The 21,808-nt window shown below is 42.1% G+C and overlaps 1 protein-coding gene across 1 annotated transcript in view; it reads left to right on the forward strand.

Moving 5' to 3' along the window:
• The window catches only part of dlg5a (discs, large homolog 5a), a 131,554-nt gene extending 111,338 nt beyond the window's left edge, over positions 1–20,216 (forward strand). The window contains exons 28-39 of the mRNA XM_080450030.1: positions 193–348; positions 909–1,092; positions 1,761–1,909; positions 2,224–2,310; positions 3,157–3,240; positions 3,804–3,865; positions 5,031–5,165; positions 5,709–5,852; positions 7,816–7,943; positions 8,861–8,970; positions 17,565–17,674; positions 19,256–20,216. Coding sequence (XP_080306156.1) covers positions 193–348; positions 909–1,092; positions 1,761–1,909; positions 2,224–2,310; positions 3,157–3,240; positions 3,804–3,865; positions 5,031–5,165; positions 5,709–5,852; positions 7,816–7,943; positions 8,861–8,970; positions 17,565–17,674; positions 19,256–19,359 — 1,453 coding nt within the window. The 3' untranslated portion in view covers positions 19,360–20,216. The remainder of the gene's footprint in view (positions 1–192; positions 349–908; positions 1,093–1,760; positions 1,910–2,223; positions 2,311–3,156; positions 3,241–3,803; positions 3,866–5,030; positions 5,166–5,708; positions 5,853–7,815; positions 7,944–8,860; positions 8,971–17,564; positions 17,675–19,255) is intronic.
• The last annotated feature ends 1,592 nt before the right edge of the window (positions 20,217–21,808 follow it).

Below are 21,808 nucleotides of genomic sequence, written 5' to 3' on the forward strand. Positions count from 1 at the left end.
AAAATGAAACCATAACGGATATCCATGGATTTCAATCGTTTTTTTACTGGATCAAATCGTCTCCTCCTCCAGTTTGATCAAGTAGGGCATTCATTTATGGAAAATCACCAAAGGTTAGAATATGAAGATAAGAAGTTTTTGCTGAGTACTTGTTCCAACGCTGTTGTTTTTGTGTGGAACTGTGTGTTGCAGCTCTCGTCTGGAGCCCATCAGCACCCAGTCCCCCGTCGGCGGTGGTGACGACAATCACTCCATCGCCATCGACACGCTCAGCGAACAGGACGAGGGCACCCTCACCCCCTCCTCCAAGCAGACCACCCCCACCACCAGCCCACATAGCTTTATTAGGTAAAACACACACACACAACCCCCAATAACTCTGAGAGCACACAAATGGAACCAAATGGACCTGTTCCATTTGTGCGCCATTCCATAGTGTGATTCCACCAGTCCTCTTTGTCATCGTTGGCCAAAAACAGGATCAATTTTGTATTTTCAAAACATTGTCAAAAATAGCTATAAATGACATGAGACACTCGGGTGGCACAAACACAATTGGCCCCGTGTTCGGGGGACGGAAGCCGGGCTGGGGGGGGCGGCACCTGTCAGCCGGGAGTGTTGGGCGGGAGGAGTAGGGCGAAGGCCGGTGGGGGCTCCTCACTGGCAGGTGAGTCAGTAGGATACAACAGCAGTGACAACACAGCAGTGTCAACACAGACAAAACGCAGTGACAACCCCAGTGTGTGGGGAGGAATGAATTGGCATAATGGGGAGAAAAAGGCTATTTTTCAGCAAATTAATTCATGCAGGTGAATGGAAACGAATCTTAACGATTATGCTAAAGAATAATTGTTCTAAATGATTATCTCAAATAATTGTGAGTATAATGACCCCCCCCCCCCACGCAGGGTGCCCTCTGAGGGCGGCATGAAGGTGGGTGAGCCTCGGCTGGTGACGGTGCGTCGCCCCGGGGTGGAGGTGGGAGTCACGCTGTGCGGAGGGAACCTGCGCGGCGTCTACATCGACGGCCTGGAGGAGGACAGCCCTGCCAGGGGCCCCGATGGCCTGCTGCCCGGGGACCTCATCCTGGAGGTACTGTAGTGTGACACACACTTTGCTCACACTAGCACAGAAAGCACACTAGTACCAGTATCAAACACCATAGCACAACGTCGCTGTCGGACAGAAACCTCTTATTTCCATATTTTAACTTTTTGTGTTGCGTCACACAAAAGCATCAGAAGTAGCAGATCTACAAGCTCGAAACGCTGCTCGAAGCGACACGTTTTGAGCTTGTAGATCTGCTACTTTTGAATTTGAATACTGTAAAGTAACAGTTTTAGACATGAGGTTTCCACCCGACAGAGACAATGTCCAAAAAAACACATTTTTTTTTGTTATTATTTTGCATAGGATTTAAAATAATGAAAATAGCCGAGGCGACGTGAGCTTGTAGATCGCCTATTTTCACTACTTTTGTGTGACACTCTTGTGTGATGAAGTAGGGCATTCATTTACAACAAAACATACAAAAGTTGAAATATGGAGAAAAAAAAGGTTCCTGCCTGACAGGCAGCAACGATCGTGTATTATTGTTGATTCTATATATATATATATTCTATATAAGTCAATTTGTATAGGTGTGGTTCAACTGATTTTTATGCTTTTGCTGGGGACCCCCTGGAACCCCCTCGAGCAAACCTGGGCCTGGGGGACCCCACTGATTTATTGGCATTAAAGTACTCACCCCCCTCTTTCAGTATAACTCAGTGAATATGAAGAATAAGACGGCGGAGGAAGTTTACGTGGAGATGCTGAAGCCATCGGAGACGGTTACACTCAGGGTGCAGCATCGCCCCGATGACTTCAACGTGCTCAACAGCACGCCGGGAGACGGCTTTTATATCAGGTACTGTTACCTTCTACCTTCTACTGTGTCCTCTCTGGCCACCCTTTTCACATTGCCATATTATAGCGCAACGGGGAAGCCGATTTTTGCAATACACATTTCTTTATATTACTCCTACAGATTTTGTCCAAACATCACGCAAATCGGTACACATTATCTCTGTAGCAGGGGTTCTCTAACTTTTTTATACCACGAGTCACAACCCCATATTATGAGGACCTTTTTTGGCCCACAATAACCTACCTAACCTGACAGAGACCTGTGCCCCGAGGAGCAACTTTTTCTAGTTAATAATAAATTGTTCCTCCATGCAGAGCACTTTACGAGCGGGTGGGCGAGACGGAGGGAGACCTCAGCTTTAAGAAGGATGACATCCTCTACGTGGACGAGTCTCTGCCAAGGTTTGTACACTTTTAGAAATTTTCATTAATTTCTTTATTTTTGTCATTTGGACTTAATTATGGTGTTAATGTTGACATCAAATTTGTATTTATAGTGCAGCGGATTAGTAATACAATTGTGCACTTTTTGTAAGAAACGTGAAACTTTCAGCATAGTTAGTAAATACAATAAAATTAATTTTCAGATTAGGAAGAAAGTCAGATTTGAGAGGTCAAGTCCAAGATGGCCGCCAGTCCACTAGGTCTAAATGTCAAACCCATATAATTGTGTAACTAAATGCTGTATCAAAACCTTTAAGGCGTTTTCTCGAACTAAGTTGGGGTTGTCCATTCATTTGATGCTACTTTGGAGATTGCCAGAATCAAAGGACATGCATTTAAATCAAGGTCAAGTGTATTTTAGCGTGGACACTGGATATATTGCAATATAGTGAAACTTTACTTCCATTTTGTGACAATAGGAATTATACAAAACAAATGAATGAATAAACCCACCACGGTGGTATTCTATTTTAATACTATATTAACACATTCACTACCAGGTATTAATTAATTAATTCATCCGCCACTGCCAGCGGTTTTACCTTATTTTGAGTCTTTTTGACAATCCACCGTTCTTTTTTTTTCAACCCGGATGTAAACAAACGATGTCTCCGTGGGGAGACGAGTCTCTTCCCTTTCCACCGGAACGAAAACATTGTAACCGCGATCGTCCGTTGTGTTGTTATCCGCAGTTGAATATGGCACACGTTTCGCACACGTTCATGAGTCTCTCTTTGTGCTCCTGCACGAATATACAAACTCAGGCGCGTGTGAGTTGACTATAAAAAGGTGCTCTGTGCTCAGGGGCTGCTTCGGCACATGGATGGCCTGGCAGCTGGATGAGAATGCCCAGCAGATCCAGAGAGGCCAGATCCCCAGCAAGTACATGTGAGTTGAGAGTACGCACACACACGCACACAGATCGTTGCACCATACTATCCCCTGTAGTTGCAGCCATACCATGTGTTTATTGATGTTGAACGTGCTTAGATTTTGACCAATTGATAGAATACTTTATTAACACATTTGGGAAAAAGCGTGGTAGCCCCCGGGGGGGGGGGGGGGGGGGGGGGGGGGCTTGTTTCCATCGTGGTCCTATGTGCTCAATTAATCATCAAGATACATAAAATACAATATCCTCAGCAACACCAAAAGCAACAAAAGGTACATTGTTTCTGTCAAGGATCCCTGAGGGTCTCCGGACCCCACTTTGAGAACCAGTGCTTTAAATAGTCATTTAGATTCCGATTTTGTGAATGGCTTTCTTTTACACTGATATTAAACCCTTAACCACTTGTGCCCTAGCGTCCCTACTCTGGGCAGGTCCAAATATTTGGCGAAAACAGACCTGCCAATGTCGTGCTCCGAAAAATGCCCAAAATTTTTGATGTCCCCACAATTATAGTAATACGTGGGTGTGTGTGTGTGCGTGTGTCTATTTGGCGATTCAGGATGGACCAGGAGTTCTACCGCAGACACAGCGTGACGGAGATGAAGGAAGATGGCGGTTCCGGTAAGATCAGACGTTATTATCGTTTATCAACATATTATTTTGGCCTCAATAATTGTGAAAGAATAGAGCCCGCACACTGGACAATATCGTCTCTGTCGGATGGAAACCTCATTATGTCCGCTTTATCAGCACCGTTAGCGTGACGTTTCGACTTTGGAGCCTTGTGGTCTGAGGAAGAGGCGTAATTTCAGAAAAAAAAAAATATATATATTGCCTAGGGCGCCAAATTGCCTAGCACCGGCCCTGATGGCATGGACTGAGATGGTCGGATCTGAAATCTGATTAATCTGCAAAAAATGATTCAGAGTTGCGGGAAACATAAGCATAAAAGAACACATTTTAAGGTTAAATGTGAACTCTAGGGTACTGTTTCCCAAACAGAGGGTACAAAACGTTTAAGAAGTAGTGAAAAGAGCAGATTTACAAGCTCTGTCATTTTAGATCTTCTATTTTCTCTAGTTTTAGTCCCGGGCAAACATCTAATTTCTCTTTTGGGTCTTGAGATAAAAAGTTTGGGAACCACTGCACTAAGGGGTGGCAAGTGCCCCAACCCCTGAGACCCCAATAAATGACGCCCCAGCTGGTCTGAGGTAGAGCCACTAGGCTCCAAACATCACGCTAACGGCGCTGATAAACCATTTAGTGTACCTTTTTGGAGCATATTCCAGTGTGCGGACTCTTTGGTAGAGATTTAACTCCAAAGGTGTGCAAGAAATCTAAAATGTTTGCTCCATTGATTAGAAATTGATCATTCAAAATATGCTCCTCATTGACTTGGCATTGTACGCTGAAACAGCTCTCAAAGTCGCTCTTTTAGCACATAAACACAAACAAAGCTGATTCAGACAATATAGAACATTATATGTAAACTTCCTGTTGACCTTACTATTTGAAGATCCGGATCCCTGGATCCCGTCCGGGTTCCCTAATGAAAATTGCAATGAAATAGAATGATCGTTTCTAATCAATGGAGCAATTATTTTAGATTTCTTGTCCACCTTTGGAGTTACATCATGGAAAGGTAATTACACAACCCAAACCTCTACCAAAGCGTTCTTGGCCTTTACGTTTTTTTTTAAATGTAATGTGCGTGCTTTCCTACTTGTTGATTGCCACAATTAATGGTGACATGGGGATTGTCATTGGGTTCCCTCGGTGCACGCAGGTAAGACGGTGTCGGCCGCAGCCCGCCGCTCCTTCTTCAGGAGGAGACAGAAGCACAAACGCAGCAGCTCCAAAGACAGCAAGGAGACGGTGGCCCTGGACGCCATCAGCACCGACTCCATCCCCTTCCTAGACGGTAAGGAGGAGGACCACCACAGCCAAAAATGGTGGATATAGAAAGATTGTAGCCACTATAGAGGCGAAATGGTGCACAAATGGCATACAAACGGTCTCCTAAGTGGGTACCGACGTCTGACGGCAGATCTTGCGAACGTCCTATGTTGACTGGTGCTAGATCCCGCGAGCGTGTGTTGCTGGGACAGAGAAAGGCCAATAATAAAGTAGATTTACTCCTGATGTGTCTCTGAAGAAAAGCCATTTTAGTGTAAGAATGTTGGGAAGATTGTGTGGCGATCTGGTCCAATATTTAGTTCAGTGACCATGGGGCTAAAGAATCGTTGTAAGTCTGCTTTTTTCATTTTTTTGGGGGGAAAAAAGTAAAATAAATTTGTAGTTTTTTTTCTTCTGGGGGTCCCTGGCACAAAACATTTTCAGATTTGGGGTCCGCGACCAAATATATATCAATTTGGGGTCCTTGGCACGAAAAAGTTTGAGAACTACTGCTTTGTACTATGCATAAATGTATGTTTTTCCCGGGGTGTGTGCGTGTGTGCGCCAGACTGTGTGAGCCTAGCGTACCAGCGCGTCCAGAAGGTGGAGTGTGCCTCTCCGCGGCCCGTGCTGATCCTTGGCCCACTCACTGACCCTGTCAAAGACATGCTGGTCAAAGAGTCCCCCGGCAAATTCTGCAGATGTGTACTGGGTGAGTTCAGCCATATAACAACACGCAGAGAGTGCTGGAAGAAGTACTCAGAGTGAAAGTAGCAATACCACAATGCAGAAATAGTAGGGGTGTCACAATACGCCTAATCCACGATTCGATTCGACTTAACGTTTAACGTATTAATAACATTAACTTTGGGTTTTATGAACTGTCATTGACATTTTCAGATTCTTCTTTAAGAAAATGTGTTGACATTCTTTGAAAATGTAAGATTCTTTCCCATTCCAAGTGGCTATGACTGCCTTCCAAAGTTTGCGGACCCTGGCTAGACAACCTGGCCTGGCGGAGATACTCTAGTTAAAGGGCAAGACCACTTTGGTAGAGGTTTGGGTTGTGTAGTTACCTTGCCATGATGTAACTTCAAAGGTGGACAAGAAATATTGCTCCATTGATTAGAAATTGATGATAAAAAATATGCTCCTCATTGACTTACATTTTACGGTGAAACAGCTCTCAAAGTCACTCTTTTATCCCCTAAACAAACTTAAACAAAGGTGATTCAGACAATTTAGAACAAAACCAAACCCAGTACTGTTTTTTTTTAAATAAAAATGTTAACTTCCTGCTGATTTTACTATTTGAAGATTTGGATTTGGATCCGGATCCGCGAATATAGTCCGGGTTTTCTTCTTAACACATTCCCGGCCATTGACGGAGATCATCATTAAAAAAAAAAAGAAAAAACACACAGAACCAGGAGATAACGCGATCCAAAGATTTACCGCTCCATTCACTTCTTGGTTAAAGTATTTGGGAAATATTCTGTATCTTGGCTCCTGTGTTTTACTATGTATTTTTGGCAAAACATGCTATTTTCAACTGGGTATAACAGGCGAAGGGGAGGTCGCAATGAATTTTTTTTTAACACATCGGGTGCCAAACACGGTCTGAACCGTGTTTGCGCAGAGTAGCGGTCCGGTGCCGAACACGGTCCAGACCGTGAAATATGTCTTTTTGTTTTTTTCGTTTTTCTCCACACGGGCGGGGCTAGAGCAGCTCTGGGAGTACCCTTTGTGATCTTGAGAAGGATAGGCCAGATAGATCACCGGAAAAAAAAAACATGGCTGCCATCCACTTCCTGTCTATTTCCTTCTTTAAAACACCTATATCTCCGAATCTGTTTCCGGTGGGGAAAACCGGTCATGCGCGATGCGCGATCCCCCCCCATTGTAACTCGCGAGTGAAATGTTATCGTTCCAGGCTGTAGCCAGGGTCATCGCGCAACATGAATGGATGTTTTTTTTTACATGGATTTGCTCCTCGTGGAGTCTAGAGCTTTAAACAGCAAAGCGCAGTCAATGGGGAGAATGCTGGCACCCAACGTAAGTTGTTATGAAAAAATGCTGGCACCTGATGTGTTAAGCGCAGTGAAACCCTCCGTGGTTAGCAACCATCAGGGGATCGATCATACTGGAGATAAATATTATGTGGTTCTTGAAAGATTAGTCAGAATGCTTAAAAATGCTGGCAGAAGCTACAGCCCGTTTTAGAAAATCCCTGGTAGCGAATGTGTTAATAAAAATTGCAAAATCAACAGGAAGTTAACATTTGTATTAAAAAAAAAACAGTATTGGGTTTGGTGATGTTCTATATCGTCTGAATCAGCTTTGTTTGTGTTCGTTTGTGCTAAAAGAGTGACTTTGAGAGCTGTTTTACAATACAATGCAAGTCAATGAGGAGCATATTTTGAATTATCAAATTCTAATCAATGGAGCAATATTTTTTTATTTCTTGTCCACCTTTGGAGTTACATCATGGCAAGGTAACTACACAAACGCGTTTCGACCACGTTTCGAGCTTGCAGATCTGTTACTTTAAATGCGTTACTCTAAATTAATATGCATTTGTCAGCAGACCTCCATCTGAGAATATTTTGTGCCATGGATCCATACAAGATCCCTGTTGAAGAGCCCTGGTTTAACTGTCTGTTTGGGATCCACAGAGGTGATGAAGGCATCTCAGCAAGCCATCGAGCGAGGCGTCAAAGACTGCCTCTTCATCGACTACAAGCGCAGGAGCGGCCATTTTGACGTGACAACTGTCGCCTCCATCAAGGAAATAACGGAGAAGGTACTGTGTCGTTTCCTTCTCCTTGTCCAATTATAATATCGTCTCTGTCGGGTGGAAACCTCATTATGTCCAAAACTGTTACTTTTCAGGATTCAAATTCAAAAACGGCAAAAGTAGCAGACCGATCTACTACCTTTGCTACTTTTGTGTGACGCTGAAGTACGTTCAAGTAGGGCATTAATTTACGAAAAGTTAGAATATGGAGATGAAGGGGTTTCTGCCCGACAGCAACGATATTTGACCTGGCAGGATTAAGTGGCTTGTGAATGTCCTCCAAGGTAAGGTATTGCTATTGTAGAGGCTTAAGCCAGTAATTCCCAACTTGTGGACCGTGAGGGGGTTCTAACTGGGCCCCCCCAAAAAATGGCCAAAACACTGAGATTTTAATGATAATATTAATATATCGTTGCTGTCGGGCAGAAACCTCTTATCTCCACATTCTAACTTTTTGCGTTTTTTCGCGAATTAACGTCCTACAGTAGCTGATCATGCTATACAGAGTCACAAAAAGCATCAAAAGTAGCAGAGATACACAAGCTCGAAACGCAGCGTGAAATGACGCGTTTTGATCTTGTAGATCTGCTACTTTTATCGTTTTTGAATTTGAATCCTGAAAAGTAACAGTTTTGGACATGAGGTTTCCACCTGATGGAGACGATATATATATTTTTTTTTTAAAAAGGTATTTTTCTCCTTTAAAACACAATCGATTGATTGATCATTAAAAGGATCCGAAAATAAACTCTGCCTTGTTAAGTGCTCAGTTGAGTGGGCCAAAAAAATAATATTTTTCAAAGATTTTCCAAGTGGGCGCGGAATCTGGCGTCGGCCCGTCATAAAGAAATGTCCCCCTGCATCCGACACATCCTTGTTGTCCAATGCTGTTTGTTTGTCCCCCTTGCTGTGTGGCACTGCAGGACTGTCACTGTCTGCTGGACATCGCTCCCCACGCCATCGAACGCCTCCACGCCGTTCACATCTACCCCATAGTCGTCTTCATCCGCTATAAGAACGCCAAGCAAATCAAGTAAGTAGCAGTCGCTGTTCATTTTCGACAGTAAAATTTTGATTTAGTTTTTAGTCATAGTCTTTTTGAATAAAATTCCATTTTAGTCACATTTTAGTCATCTGAAATGTTTTTATTTTTGGTCTAGTTTTAGTTGGTCTGCGACGCGTTGTGAGCTTGTAGATTGGTTATTTTTGGAGTACAACACTTAGGTGCAACAAAGCATAAAAGGAATCATCTTAGTTCTACTGTATTCTACTGTAGATTTAGTTTGTTGACAAAATTGGCAGTATATTTAGTCATAGTTTTAGTAGGTTCGTTTTTATTTAGTTTTTGTTTAGTTTTCGTCAGTGAAAAAAGGTTACTACACACACACACACTCACTCAAGCACACGCACACACACACACACCAGGGGTCGCGCTAGGATTTTAATCTGCCGGTCCTAATGTCCGGAATGATTTCAAATTTATCGGACATCTGATAAAAATACCGGTCATAATTATGTTTATGCATTAATTGCAAGCAGATGCGTAAATACAGCCTACAGCATTATATTTTGGATTGAGCTATTTGAACATGAACCATGATGAACGAGTAATAATAATATACAAATTTTATATAGCAGCAGGGTCATCTGGCACAATTACATTAATTACCATTTGCGCATGCTGCGTCACTGCGTGCGTAATGGTTTCTCAATAATCAATTGCAGACTTTGAACGCATTTTCTAATCAGCTGACAGCTGACCTGTTAGGGCAATAAATTATAGACCACTACTCACTCACAGGAGATAGTTAGGCAGTGGATGCTGTCCGTGCCTCTAGTTGGGACAGCCGTGGGAAAGTTGATGAGTTGTGAGAATCTTGTCGTCTCCTCATAGAGCTATTCAGTTCAAAGTGGTAACGTTTTAACGTGTCCCCCTCATAGAGTTAAAAATAGGTCCACCTTTATGATTAACGTCGTGTTTCACCTGGATGCCATAGTTGCAGTAGCCTATAGCTGTTGTGAAGAGTATTTACGCATCTGTGTTGGATGTTTCATCATGTTAAACTGTAGTAGAGCAACTTGCCAACTTTACTCATAAGTGCCCTTGTAGTAGCCTAGTGTCTGTGACATATTCTAACTCGTAATGATACAACTTATGCGTGACTGACTGTCACACAACTTTATCTAATATAGCCGGACCGCGGTCTCTGTCTGACCACAGAGTTAAAATATATTGCGACTGCGACACTACGCAGCAGCAACAACTACTCTCTTTTTCCGGTTGTACCTTCACAATAAAGTGTCTCCCATTTACTTCCCAATAGAGCACATTTTACACTGGTTATTGTTAACAGGAAATAGGTGTAAATTAACAGCGTGTGACACACTCTTTCGTTCTATCTCTCGCTCTCTCTGTAGAAACACACACACGCTGTTAAGAGAGAGCAAGAGCAAGAGCGAGAGAGAGAGAGAGAGAGAGAGAGCTTGCAAAGCAGAGGATTTGAAATGTGCCTGATTTGCGGTGAAAATTAATGAACGTGCCGTGTCATTGTCAACCGGTCAGGATGTCCGGAGAGGTTTATTTTTTCCGGTCTTTGTCATACAAAATCGGTCAAAACCGGCAATTATCGGACTAACGCGACCTCTGACACACACACACACACACACACACACACACACACACACACACACACACACTCCAATCTGAACCTTTTACCAATTGTAAGCCTATTGCACGTATGTAGAAGACCTGCTTTAACCATAAAACAACCATTTCTCTAGTGAGGACCAGGAAAATGGTCCTCGCATTGTCTAATTCTCAAATTCTACTATTAGTAGAGGACCTGGCTAAGATATGTATGCACTTAATTTAGGAGAGAATATCTCAACTGTTTTTAGCTAATATGACCCCAGGGAACAACTTAGGAACTATGAGAAATTCTCTATCCGGGGCGAAATACCAGAAAAAAAACCACGCCCTTTTTAAAATGACCACACTTCCAACATGGCTCTATCTTCTAAACCGTTGGAGCTACAGATTTTCTGAGGTGCTGAAAATGTTCAGAATACTCATGTTTGGGAAACCCGTGCCGGCAACCCTACAGGTCATCATAGTGGCCAAATCCAATATGGCCGCCACCTGAAAAAGGTTTTTCTATAACTTTTGAACCAGATGAGCTATGAATGCAAACTTGGTGTCTAAATCATGTTTTTTGACAATTAGAAACATGTTGGAATGCTTATCTTTATGACTGGGTGTTTGCATATTTCAAAGATGGCGACTATCTGACAATTAGTTTTACTTCCTTTAATCTTCTTCATTTTTGGAAACTTTCTATTTCATACGTTTTGAGCATTAAAACCAAATTAGAATGCTCATATTATGATTGAAGCCATCTAGACAATCTGATTTGCTTATTACAAATATGGCCTATATCAAAAATGTTATACAACATAAAGTTTCATCCAGATTTGAGTGTAGAGTTGTTGGAATGAGTTAAGATCAAACTGAAGAAAAGAAACAACCTGTGTACAGATGTTGAAACAATAGAATATGAGTTGAACCCAAATTATACAGCAACAGCCAGTACAGTATATGCAGAGCAATGCTCAGTATAAATTGAATAATATCATACTAGTCAAAGGTGTATCGAATTTTAACAATATTATGCTTAAATTAGATTTTTTTTTGTTCTAATCATACAACTTCTATATCGAGGTGCAACAGACTCCAGATTTGCATAATTTGCTTTATGTCCACTACATGACTTTTGAAGCCACGGTGGAGGAGGATGGTGCAAGCTTTACTGGCATCTGCAAGATGGGTCCAGTAAGGTTCCCAAGTCTTAGTCATGGAGTCCCAATACCAGCCCAACATATTGAAATCTGGGATGTAATGGCCTTTTGACATGCTGAATGTATGTATCAGTTCTGTTGCTGTTGTAACACCAAGACAATTATGTACAATGTACAATAATAGAGATTATTCAAATTCTATACATCCTATGATAGGATTACATTTATGCTGTGCATTGTTGCACATACTGTACTAGCTGTAGCTGTATAATTAGGAATGAGTTCTACTCTAAATCATTGTATTGTTTCAATACAATTACATCTGTAAGATACATTGGTTGTTTCATAACATAGTGGCCATATATGTGATATGCACATTAGAGTCCTCTAGATAAATTAAATCATGAAGATAAGCATTCCAACATGTTTCTAATGGTCAAAAAACATGATTTAGACACCACGTTTGCATTTGAAGCTCATCTGGTTCAAACATAGCCAAAACCTTTTTCAGGTGGCGGCCATATTGGATTTGGCCACTATGATGATCCCGAAGGTTGCTGGCTCGGGCACCCTTGCTACATCATCAGAGCATGCCCTGGGTTATATCTGGGACACATTTGGTGCTTTTAGAATGATTCACGCAAATATATTCTTATGGCCCTGGACTGTAATAAGTTGACCGTTTTTAGCCGTTTGTTTTAGCTGTTCTGTAATCAAATATAAAATTTGACATTTTACACTTATCTATTTTCACTAAACATGAGTATTGTGAACATTTTGAGCACCTCAGAAAATCTGTAGCTCAAACGGTTTAGAAGATAGAGCCATCTTTGAAGTAGCGGTCATTTTAAAAGGGGCGTGGTCATTTCCGAGTATTTCGCCCCGGATAGAGAATTTCTCATAGTTCCTAAGTTGTTCCTTGGGGTCATATTAGCCAAGAACAGTTGAGATAATCTCTCCTAAATTAAGTGCATACATATCTTAGCCAGGTCCTAGACTATATGCTTGTGGGGACATTTGGCCCTCATAAGTACAGCAATATAAGTACACGCACCTACGCGCACAACACACACACACACACACACACACACACACACACACACACACACACACACACACAGCTGTGCAGAATGCTTGACTGGTGAAGCCAGTGCCTAAGGGTACGGTAAGGGATATAAATAAATAGAATAAATAGTTTGTGGGGATGTCCTGGTACAGGGACATCCCGTGTGTGTGTGTGTGTGTGTGTGTGACGGATGATACAGAAGGATAAAATACTCTCACTCTGTAACCCATCGTGAGCCCAATCAGTGTTGCCATGTCTGCTTATTATATCGTTGCTGTCAGGTAGAAACCTTATCTCCACTCAACTTTTTGTGTTTTTTCGTAAATGAACGCCCTACTTGATAATATCATGAGATATCGCAACGTGTTTTGAGCTTGTAGATCTGCTACTTTTCCTTTATTTTTATTTTTTTATCCTGAAAAGTAACAGTTTTATACAACGGTGTATTAGGGCCGCCTAGGTGGGGGGAAAAAAAGAAAACAGACAGAACCAGAAGAACAGAGAGCTGCTTCCCTTCAGGCCTTTCATAAGTTATTGTGGGTGTTGTAAGTGCGTACTGTACATCCCATCTTCTTGAGTTACAGTATTTAGCTATTCAGGCTATGCAGCATTCGACATCGCAAAGCCAACAGTGCAACATTTTCCATAACAGCTGTACAGTAAATGCAGTGTAATGGCTTTAATGATGAACACCACATTACCTCAAGAGTATTGATTGTGCTTACACAAGTGCCTCATTAAGTTACGTGGACACATTCCTGGATATTCCTAGGTTAGTCATTATAAGTTATGTTCATGTAAATTAAACATTTATCAACCTAACAGAAAGAAAATAAATGGAAATTCTGAAAGATATTTTTAAATATACGTTTATTGTCATGAACTATGGTCTAAACCATGGGTTCCCAAACTTTTCAGCCTGTGACCCCAAAATAATGCCGAAATTGACTCGCGACCCCACCTAAACCTGGAGGTCATTTATGCACATAAACTTGCACGTTTGGTGCGCATTTGTAATGTATTAAAATGGTAAAATGTACTATTTGTAATCATTTTTAGATTGTATTTCATCCATTTAGTTGAATTTTTTTTTTTTTTTTTTTTTTTTTTTATGACCCAAAATAAATTTGCGACCCCACCGTCAGTCTCCCCAACTTTGGGAACCCCTGGTCTAAATTAGTTGAAGTTTCAGGAAGTGAAGTAAGAAATGTAAGTGTGGTTGACCATTGTCCCGACTGAGCTCTTACATTTAGTTTTGATAACTTTAAAAAATTGCTATCCATCACCAGAATTTTTAGCTCGACTGCAAAACAACACGTAAATCCATATGCTGTTAGAGAAAACACATTGGAGCATCTGTAGCACCAACCCTTCTACTGCTTGCACAGAAATATAAAGAATTAATTTGCAATTTTGCAAGAGTTCAAAACGTGTTTGGATTGTGAGCAGCCAGCACTTTTTTGTCTGTACTTTTCCCCGGGGGAGACCTTCAATTAATGCATATCTCCTATCCAAGTGCACTTCAAAATTAACTGCACAAAGCCCATAATGAGACAATAGAACTGTGTGTACAGCTTACTTTTATCCTGCCAGCCTTCCTCCTGCCAGCAAAATAATAACCTTCCTAAAACCTCTAAACACATTTATTTTAACTCATTCAGTGCCATTGACGTCACCGACGTCACGTTTTTATAAGCCCAGGGTGCCAATGACGTCGCTGACGTCATGGGGAAAAAAATCTAAAAAAAAAGAAAACAAAAAAAGAAAGAACCCAAGATATCATGATTTGAAGATTTGCTGCTCCATTCACTTCTTGTTTAACATCTTACTGAAAAAGGCTGTATCTCGCTTCCTAAGCACTTTTTTTTTACAATGAATTTTTGGCTCTGGCATTCAGAGCCAAACTGCCAGAAATAAGTCAGGCACTGAATGAGTTAACAGCCCTTGTGTGTTTCTGAGCATCCATATGTATATACAGACGGTTGACTAATTGACCCATTAACACATTGAATGCCAATCGTGTAGATCTACGCGAACCTATTTAAAGCCGCAGCGTGCCAATCGCGTAGATCTACGCGAACCGCCGTTTCCATTTCCGTTTCCGGTTTCCGGTCGGAAACAGAATTATTCGGGTTCCGTTTTTTTCGATCGTATCCGCTTCCTGTCTGGGATCCTGTTTAAAACTCGATTTTCTCGGTTGTTGTTTTTCTCCTCGCTGATCACTGTTTAGCGTTGATCCGCTGTATCTTCAAGATGGCGGCTCGGATTTGGAAACTATTTTCGCTGGCCGTTTCTCACAGATCCGCTGTGTGTTTAGAACCAAATGAACGCGCACTTTTAACTTATTTAGCGAGGTCTGTGGCGACATGAAAAAAACAACAATAAAACGCTGGCACTGGTGAGTACATTATGAGATTAAACTCTGGCATGGAATGTGTTAAGACCTGGAACGCATCTGTGTGTCATTTTTAGATTTGAGCTAAAAAGCATTATTTGACACTTTGGCTATTCAAAAATAGCAGATATACAAGCTCATAGCGCGGCACCGAGTGCCGCACTATGAGCTTGTAGATCTGCTATTTAAAAAAAAAAATGAAAATGTGTGCAAATCTTTTAATACATATATTCTTTTAAAGCGAACATTTTTAACTCCAATCTCTGCTTCTGGGGGTTCCTGGAGCAAGATATTTTGAGATGGGGGTCGGCGGCCAAATACTTATCATTTTGGGGGTCCTTGACATGAAAAAGTTTGAGCACCACTGATATAGAGACATACGTTTTCAGAAAACTGTTAGGATTTAGAAGACATTTGTAGAATCGGCTTCAGGTCTTAATGGGTTAAAGGAAAACGCAACGTATCATATGAACATTAGGACATATGAAGTGTAACCCAGGACAGGTAGCGGCCTTAGGTATGTTTCACCCGTTTCAGTTGGAACGGGCCCCGCCCCTCAGTCAGTAACGCACCGGAGATAATTATGTGCAGAACTGTTCCCACCAGCAGCTTTTTATGACCGAATTTGTCGCTCGCAGAAAGTGGCACAGTAGACAGCGAAACATTGTCATATTTAAACTGATTAGGCTACTCTTCTCTAGCCTATCTCTGGCCCTCGGCTCAAAGCCTGTATAAACAGAATACAGTATGACAGACAATGGGAACTCTGCTAAATGACCTTAATGTAACAATGGGAAGTAGGCATGTATTCAAACTGGTGACAATTTAAATTGATTTAATACAAATTTTATCGCGATGCAAACAGCAGGAAAAAAAGAAGAATATACAGGATCTTTGTACGAGAATTAGTCATTTTCTACTGTATTGAAAACAGGATAAGAGAAAACACAGTATTTTTTATTTTTTTTAAATCATTTTTATCCCTCGATTTTGTAACCCTTTTTTTCACCCGGTGCCAATTTGCTAAGTGATCCTGGGCACTACACTCCCCCCACCAGCCTAGGGAGGCCAGGGCCGAGCTCATGCCTCCTTCAATGCATGAGAGCCAACTGACCTTCTTGTCACCTGACCAGTGGCGTAACGCAGAACCCTGCGCGCGTGCGGGGTCTAATTTGGGTGTAATTCGGTCTAATTCGGGTCTAATTCGGTTCTATTTGACCAATATAAATCAACTTTTTTCTTTTTTTTTGCTGTAAAAATATTTGTATCAGCGCAGGCGGGGGACCCCCCTGCTGGTGGACCCCCCGCACCGCATCACTTGCTGCCCCTCCGTTACGCCACTGCACCTGACAGGGGGGAGTTTCCCTGGTTGGACGTAGCGCGTGGAAGGAACACGTTATTCCAACCAGTTCCCTTCCCCTCCATTAGGCGCCCCGGCTGACCAGGGGGAGGCAGTATAGTGACCAGGATTACTACATGTTTTTGTGAGGGTATTAACTACCCTAGGAGACACGGGGAGAACATGCAAACTCCACACAGAGTAGAGAAAACACAGTATTGATAACATATTGGGTGCCAAAACCGGGAATTCCCGGAATTTAATTTTTTCTCCGTGAAATCTTTTTTTTTTTTTCACAAGGGGGGGTAGCGCAGCTCTGGAATCACCCACGGTGACTCTGAGAAGGAAGGGACAGATGGATCACCGTGCCAAAAAACCTGGCTCCCGTCCGCTCCCATTCTATCTCCTTGCGAAAGAACTCTATATTTCCTTAACTTTTTACAGTCGGGAAAGTCATTTTCGATCCGAGATCACAACGCCATGGTGACTCGCGTGAGAGATGTTATTGTTCCACGCGTTAGCCAGGACCATCCACCATCGTGCACGCATATATTGTTTACAATCGGGTGCTCGTCGTGGAGTCTGCAGCTGTAAACAGCGTAGCGTTACAAACGGTGAGATTTTAATAGAACTCTGGCACCGAATGTGTTAGAAAAATAATAAAGAGAAGGAAATACTGGATTTGTGTAAGAGAAATAATCTGGAAACTAATTTTGTGTTCAAAAAATTGTGTACAATCGTATTGTGAACCTAGTATCGGGATTCAAATCGTCTAATGGGAAGTGTTGATGATTATTTTCCATTATAAATTCTGGAATTTAGAGCTTTTAGAGTTTAGCTTGTTGGAACGGCAACGGCAGGTTCTGTCGCAGACTTTCTGTGAATGGGCAATTTTCACTAGTGGGGGAGACATAAAGACTTCTCTTTTGGGTCTCGAGCTAAAAGTTTTGGGCACCAGTGAAATCAGGCTGTATACGGGTTTGTTTGTTTCTAACACCACTTGACACTTCCCTCCCCTGTGTGTTGCCGTAGGGAACAGAAGGATCCGGTGTATCTACGGGATAAAGTATCTCAGAAACATTCCAAGGAACAGTTTGAAGGCGCACAGAAGATAGAGCAGGAGTACAGCAAATACTTCACAGGTTAGTGTGTAGACAAACATAGAACTAATGCTGGTCATTGTGTGTGGTACAGTATATCGTCTCTGTCGGGCAGGGCCGGACTGGGACCAAAATTCAGCCCTGGCATTTTGGTCCGAACCGGCCCACCACCCCCCGGGCCGTTTTGTCAACGGGGGGGGTTTCACTGTTTCAGCCCAGCCCTGCACATGAACTCTGCAGCCGCACTGAGGCCCCTGCTGGAAAGCATCCCAGCCCAAACATTAACGTAACTAATAATTGGGCCGCGCGACCCGGACGTGACCGTAATAATCCTAAAACGGGAGCGAAAATATTTAAAATGGCCGAATGGCCAGTCCGCCCCTGCTGTCGGGTGGAAACCTCATATGTCCAAAACTGTTACTTTTCAGGATTCAAATTGTAGCATCAAAAGTAGCAGAAAGTAGCATCAATTGTAGCATCAAAAGTAGCAGAAAGTAGCATCAATTGTAGCATCAAAAGTAGCAGATCCACAAGCTCGAAACGCGGCGCAAAGCGTCGCGTTTCGAGCTTGTGGATCTGCTACTTTTGATGCTTTTTTGTTTACGCTGTAGTATGATCAAGTAGAGCGTTAATTTGCGAAAAAAACACACAAAAAGTTATAATATGGTGCTAAGAGGTTTCTGCCCCAACAGCAACGATACTTTAATGTGTTTGTGTACAGCACTGTGTATTGTGTTTACATGCATCAGTGGGGTGTTATGCTGTCACATATTATTACATAATCACAGATCGCAATTATTTGATAATCGTTTCCATTCATTTGTACACATTCATCTCTTTGAAAATGTGTGGATCTACAAGCTCACAATGTGAGGTTGCCGATTTTCTATTTTCGAAACTTTTGAAAGTTTAAAATCGTTAAATGCATGGCCTGCTTTGGCCACAGTACATTCTTTATTTTGATTTACTGGTGATTCAGTCATTTATTAGTATATTGAAGTTACGTCCTGTTCAAATGTTAGTTTACAGAGCCTATAAGGCACACAGAAATGTCATTTTAGGGCGCTCGGGTGACGCAGTGGTAACGGTAGCTGCAGCTTAGTCCACCGCGGTGCATCCGCTTTGTCGAGCGTCTGTACGAACACACTTGGCCCGTGTTCGCGGGAGGAAAGCCGGGCGGAGAGTGTGATATTTGTCACTGCGCGTAATCCTACGGGCTTAGGGGCGGCACTTGTCCGCGGGGAGTGTTGGGCGGGAGGAGTAGGACGAAGGCTTTGCGTCCTCCCGGTGGGGGCTCCTCACTGGCAGGTGAGTCAGTAGGATACAACAGCAGTGACAACACAGAAATGTGTGTGGTGTGGAATTCATTGGCAAAATTGGGGAGAAAAAAAGGGGTAAAAAGCAACAACAAAAAAAGAACAAAGGAGGGAAAAAGTCATTTTGATTTATAATGCCAAAAACACAATTAAATCCTTAATCGCGATTACTTGTACGACAATTGAGCGTCAACTAAAACGTCTCCTGTGATAGCCCTATGTTCCATCTACACCATTGGTAACCTTAGGTTGTGATAGCCCTATGTTCCATCTACACCATTGTTAACCGTATGTGTTTGTTTTGTAGGTATTGTCCAGGCTGGCACCCTCCCTTACATTTGCACTCAGATCATGAATATAGTTGATCAGGAACAGAGTAAAGTCCTGTGGACTCCCCTCGGCTCTCCCTAGAGGACACCGGCTGCCACTACAACAACAAACTGCACCGCTCCTCTCCTGACTTGCGGACACTAGTTAATAGTCAATACAAATCCAAGGTACACTACAGCGAGCTACTCTTGTAAATTATTGATATTTTTGTTTGTTTTTGTTACCGTTTGTAATCAGAGCCTCCTATTATTATTATTATTATTATTATTTCTTCCAGAGCAGGTTAGTAGCGCTGGATCTTGACATTAAAGGAGCACGTCACCCATTTTCAATCTTATCTTCATATAATTTGGTCCTCCCTAGGTCTCATTATAAGACGGAACGATTCCCATCTACCCTCTCTGCGTATCATTGGTGGCCTGTGGACAGTTCAGAAACCTTCCTGCCAATTACATCATTGAGGGCTATTGCAAGCTAATAGAAACTACAGCCTTTCTCTTCCTGGAAAGTTGGCGTTCTGAAATAGAAGCCTGTTCTTGCATTAATAACAAATACTAATAAACGCTTGAAATTTTGTTTGAAATAACCAAAAATGATATGAAGATGAGGTTGAAAATGGGTGAAGTGCTCATTCAAGAGTTCACTCGGTCTTCCCTAAGGGTTTATGGTAGTGTTTTTGTAATGCTGCGTTGTAGGCATCTGTTTACAGTTCAAAAGATGTGTCTGAGTATTGGTGTTAATAAATGTTTTTGCTTGAATGCGTACCCCCACCCCCATCTACTCAACCCAAATGAAGTTCAGCATCCACGACCCAGAACCTGTGTACTATCGGTCGGGCAGAAACCTCTTATCTCCATATTCTCACTGTTTGTGTTTTTTTTCATAAATTAACGCCCTACTTGATCATACTACAGCATCACACAAACGCATCAAAAGTAGCAGATTTTTATATCGTTCCATCCATAACCGTTTCGTCTCTGTCAGAGGGACACATCATATGTCCAAAACCGTTACTTTTACTAGCAGAAACTTTTCTGCTAGTAAAAGTAACGGTTTTGGACATATGATGTGTCCCTCTGACAGAGACGAAACGGTTATGGATGGAACGATATAAAAATTTTCATGTCACGATTATTGTGGCCAAAAAATAATTGCGATGATCAAAATGTGCTGAAAACTCTTAAAATGTCACTCTCGGATTTGTAGCTCGGCGAAAGCGAATTGATCCCAGTGTATGACTGGTGGACAATTTAACTAAAATCTCAGCGATACGATTATTGTGAGCGTTTTTTGGTCGTGATGAGCACTAATGACAATCATCGTTCCATCCCTAAATTGCGGTTACACTATATTTACACATTAATTTTATGACTGACAACTTGTGTGTGATGTGGAATCGTGTGTGTGTGTGTGTGTGTGTGTGTGTGTGTGTGCAGGTGAATGAGTGAGTGTTAATGAGAGAAATGTGACGATTGTGTTGTCCAAAAATAATTCTATTTTAGTCAGAGATTAATGTTAGCATGATTTCGAGGCTATAGAGATTGAATGCATTGAAATTAAAGTCCCTCTCCACTCAAAAATGACACGTTTTCTTTCCTACAGTTAAGTCCTCTTGGAGACATGACTTTTGGCTCTTTTTTTTACTATGAAGGGTTAACCCAGAACCTTCCATTACATGAAACTTAACAGAAACCCGTGAAGTTGTGTCGTTTCTGTTGTTGTTTTTGTTTCCATTACAACTAGAACCATCCCTGAAGGGGGAGGTACGCCATGAAAAAATATCTAGATCGGCTGTTTGTGCTATTTTAGAAAACAATTGAAAGTTTAAGTTCTGGGTTCTGTTATTGTTGGGAAAGCGTTTGCTGAAAATAGCCGATCGACCGTAAGCTTGTCGATCGGCTATTTTCTGCAAAAGCTTTCCCCACAATATAGATGCTGGGGTTTAAGTGGTTGACTATTGTTAAACTGCGTATGCGGAACTTGGCCACTAGAGCTGCGCACTTTTCACATTCTTCCACTGGAGGCGGAGCGGTTCTCTGTACCACCTCAAAGTCTCAGCCAGCTGCGTGATGTCACCAATCCCGCCAATTATTGGTCCAATATGCAAATAAGCCATATCCTGGAACACTGAATGTGCTTTTCCTTTGACCAGCAATGGGCTGGGCAAAAGCCCTGGATTTTTCTTTTTTATGTGTGTGTGTGTGGGGGGGGGGGGACATGTTAAGCTAAATATCTATCATAGACTATTTTTGGAGGGGGACTTTAACACGCGTTGATGTTTCGTTCTATGCATTGTGTTTCTATGGTAGCCGGGTGTTTGACGGACTGTTTACAGGCCTTTTCGGAAGTGCCTTTGGAGAAACATGTCTGATCCCAGATCAGCCCCCGTGCCACGTAGCCAGTGAGGAAAACACAGTGGTGGACAGTGACAAAGTACATTTACTTTGTCACTGTTTACAACCAAAACCGGTTCAAATAGCAGATCTGCGAGCTGACAACATGCCGCAATGCATTCATATTAACTCTTTCA

This window comes from Gymnoscopelus braueri, assembly GCF_963280865.1.
Source record: "Gymnoscopelus braueri genome assembly, chromosome: 14".
Classification (NCBI taxonomy): domain Eukaryota; kingdom Metazoa; phylum Chordata; class Actinopteri; order Myctophiformes; family Myctophidae; genus Gymnoscopelus; species Gymnoscopelus braueri.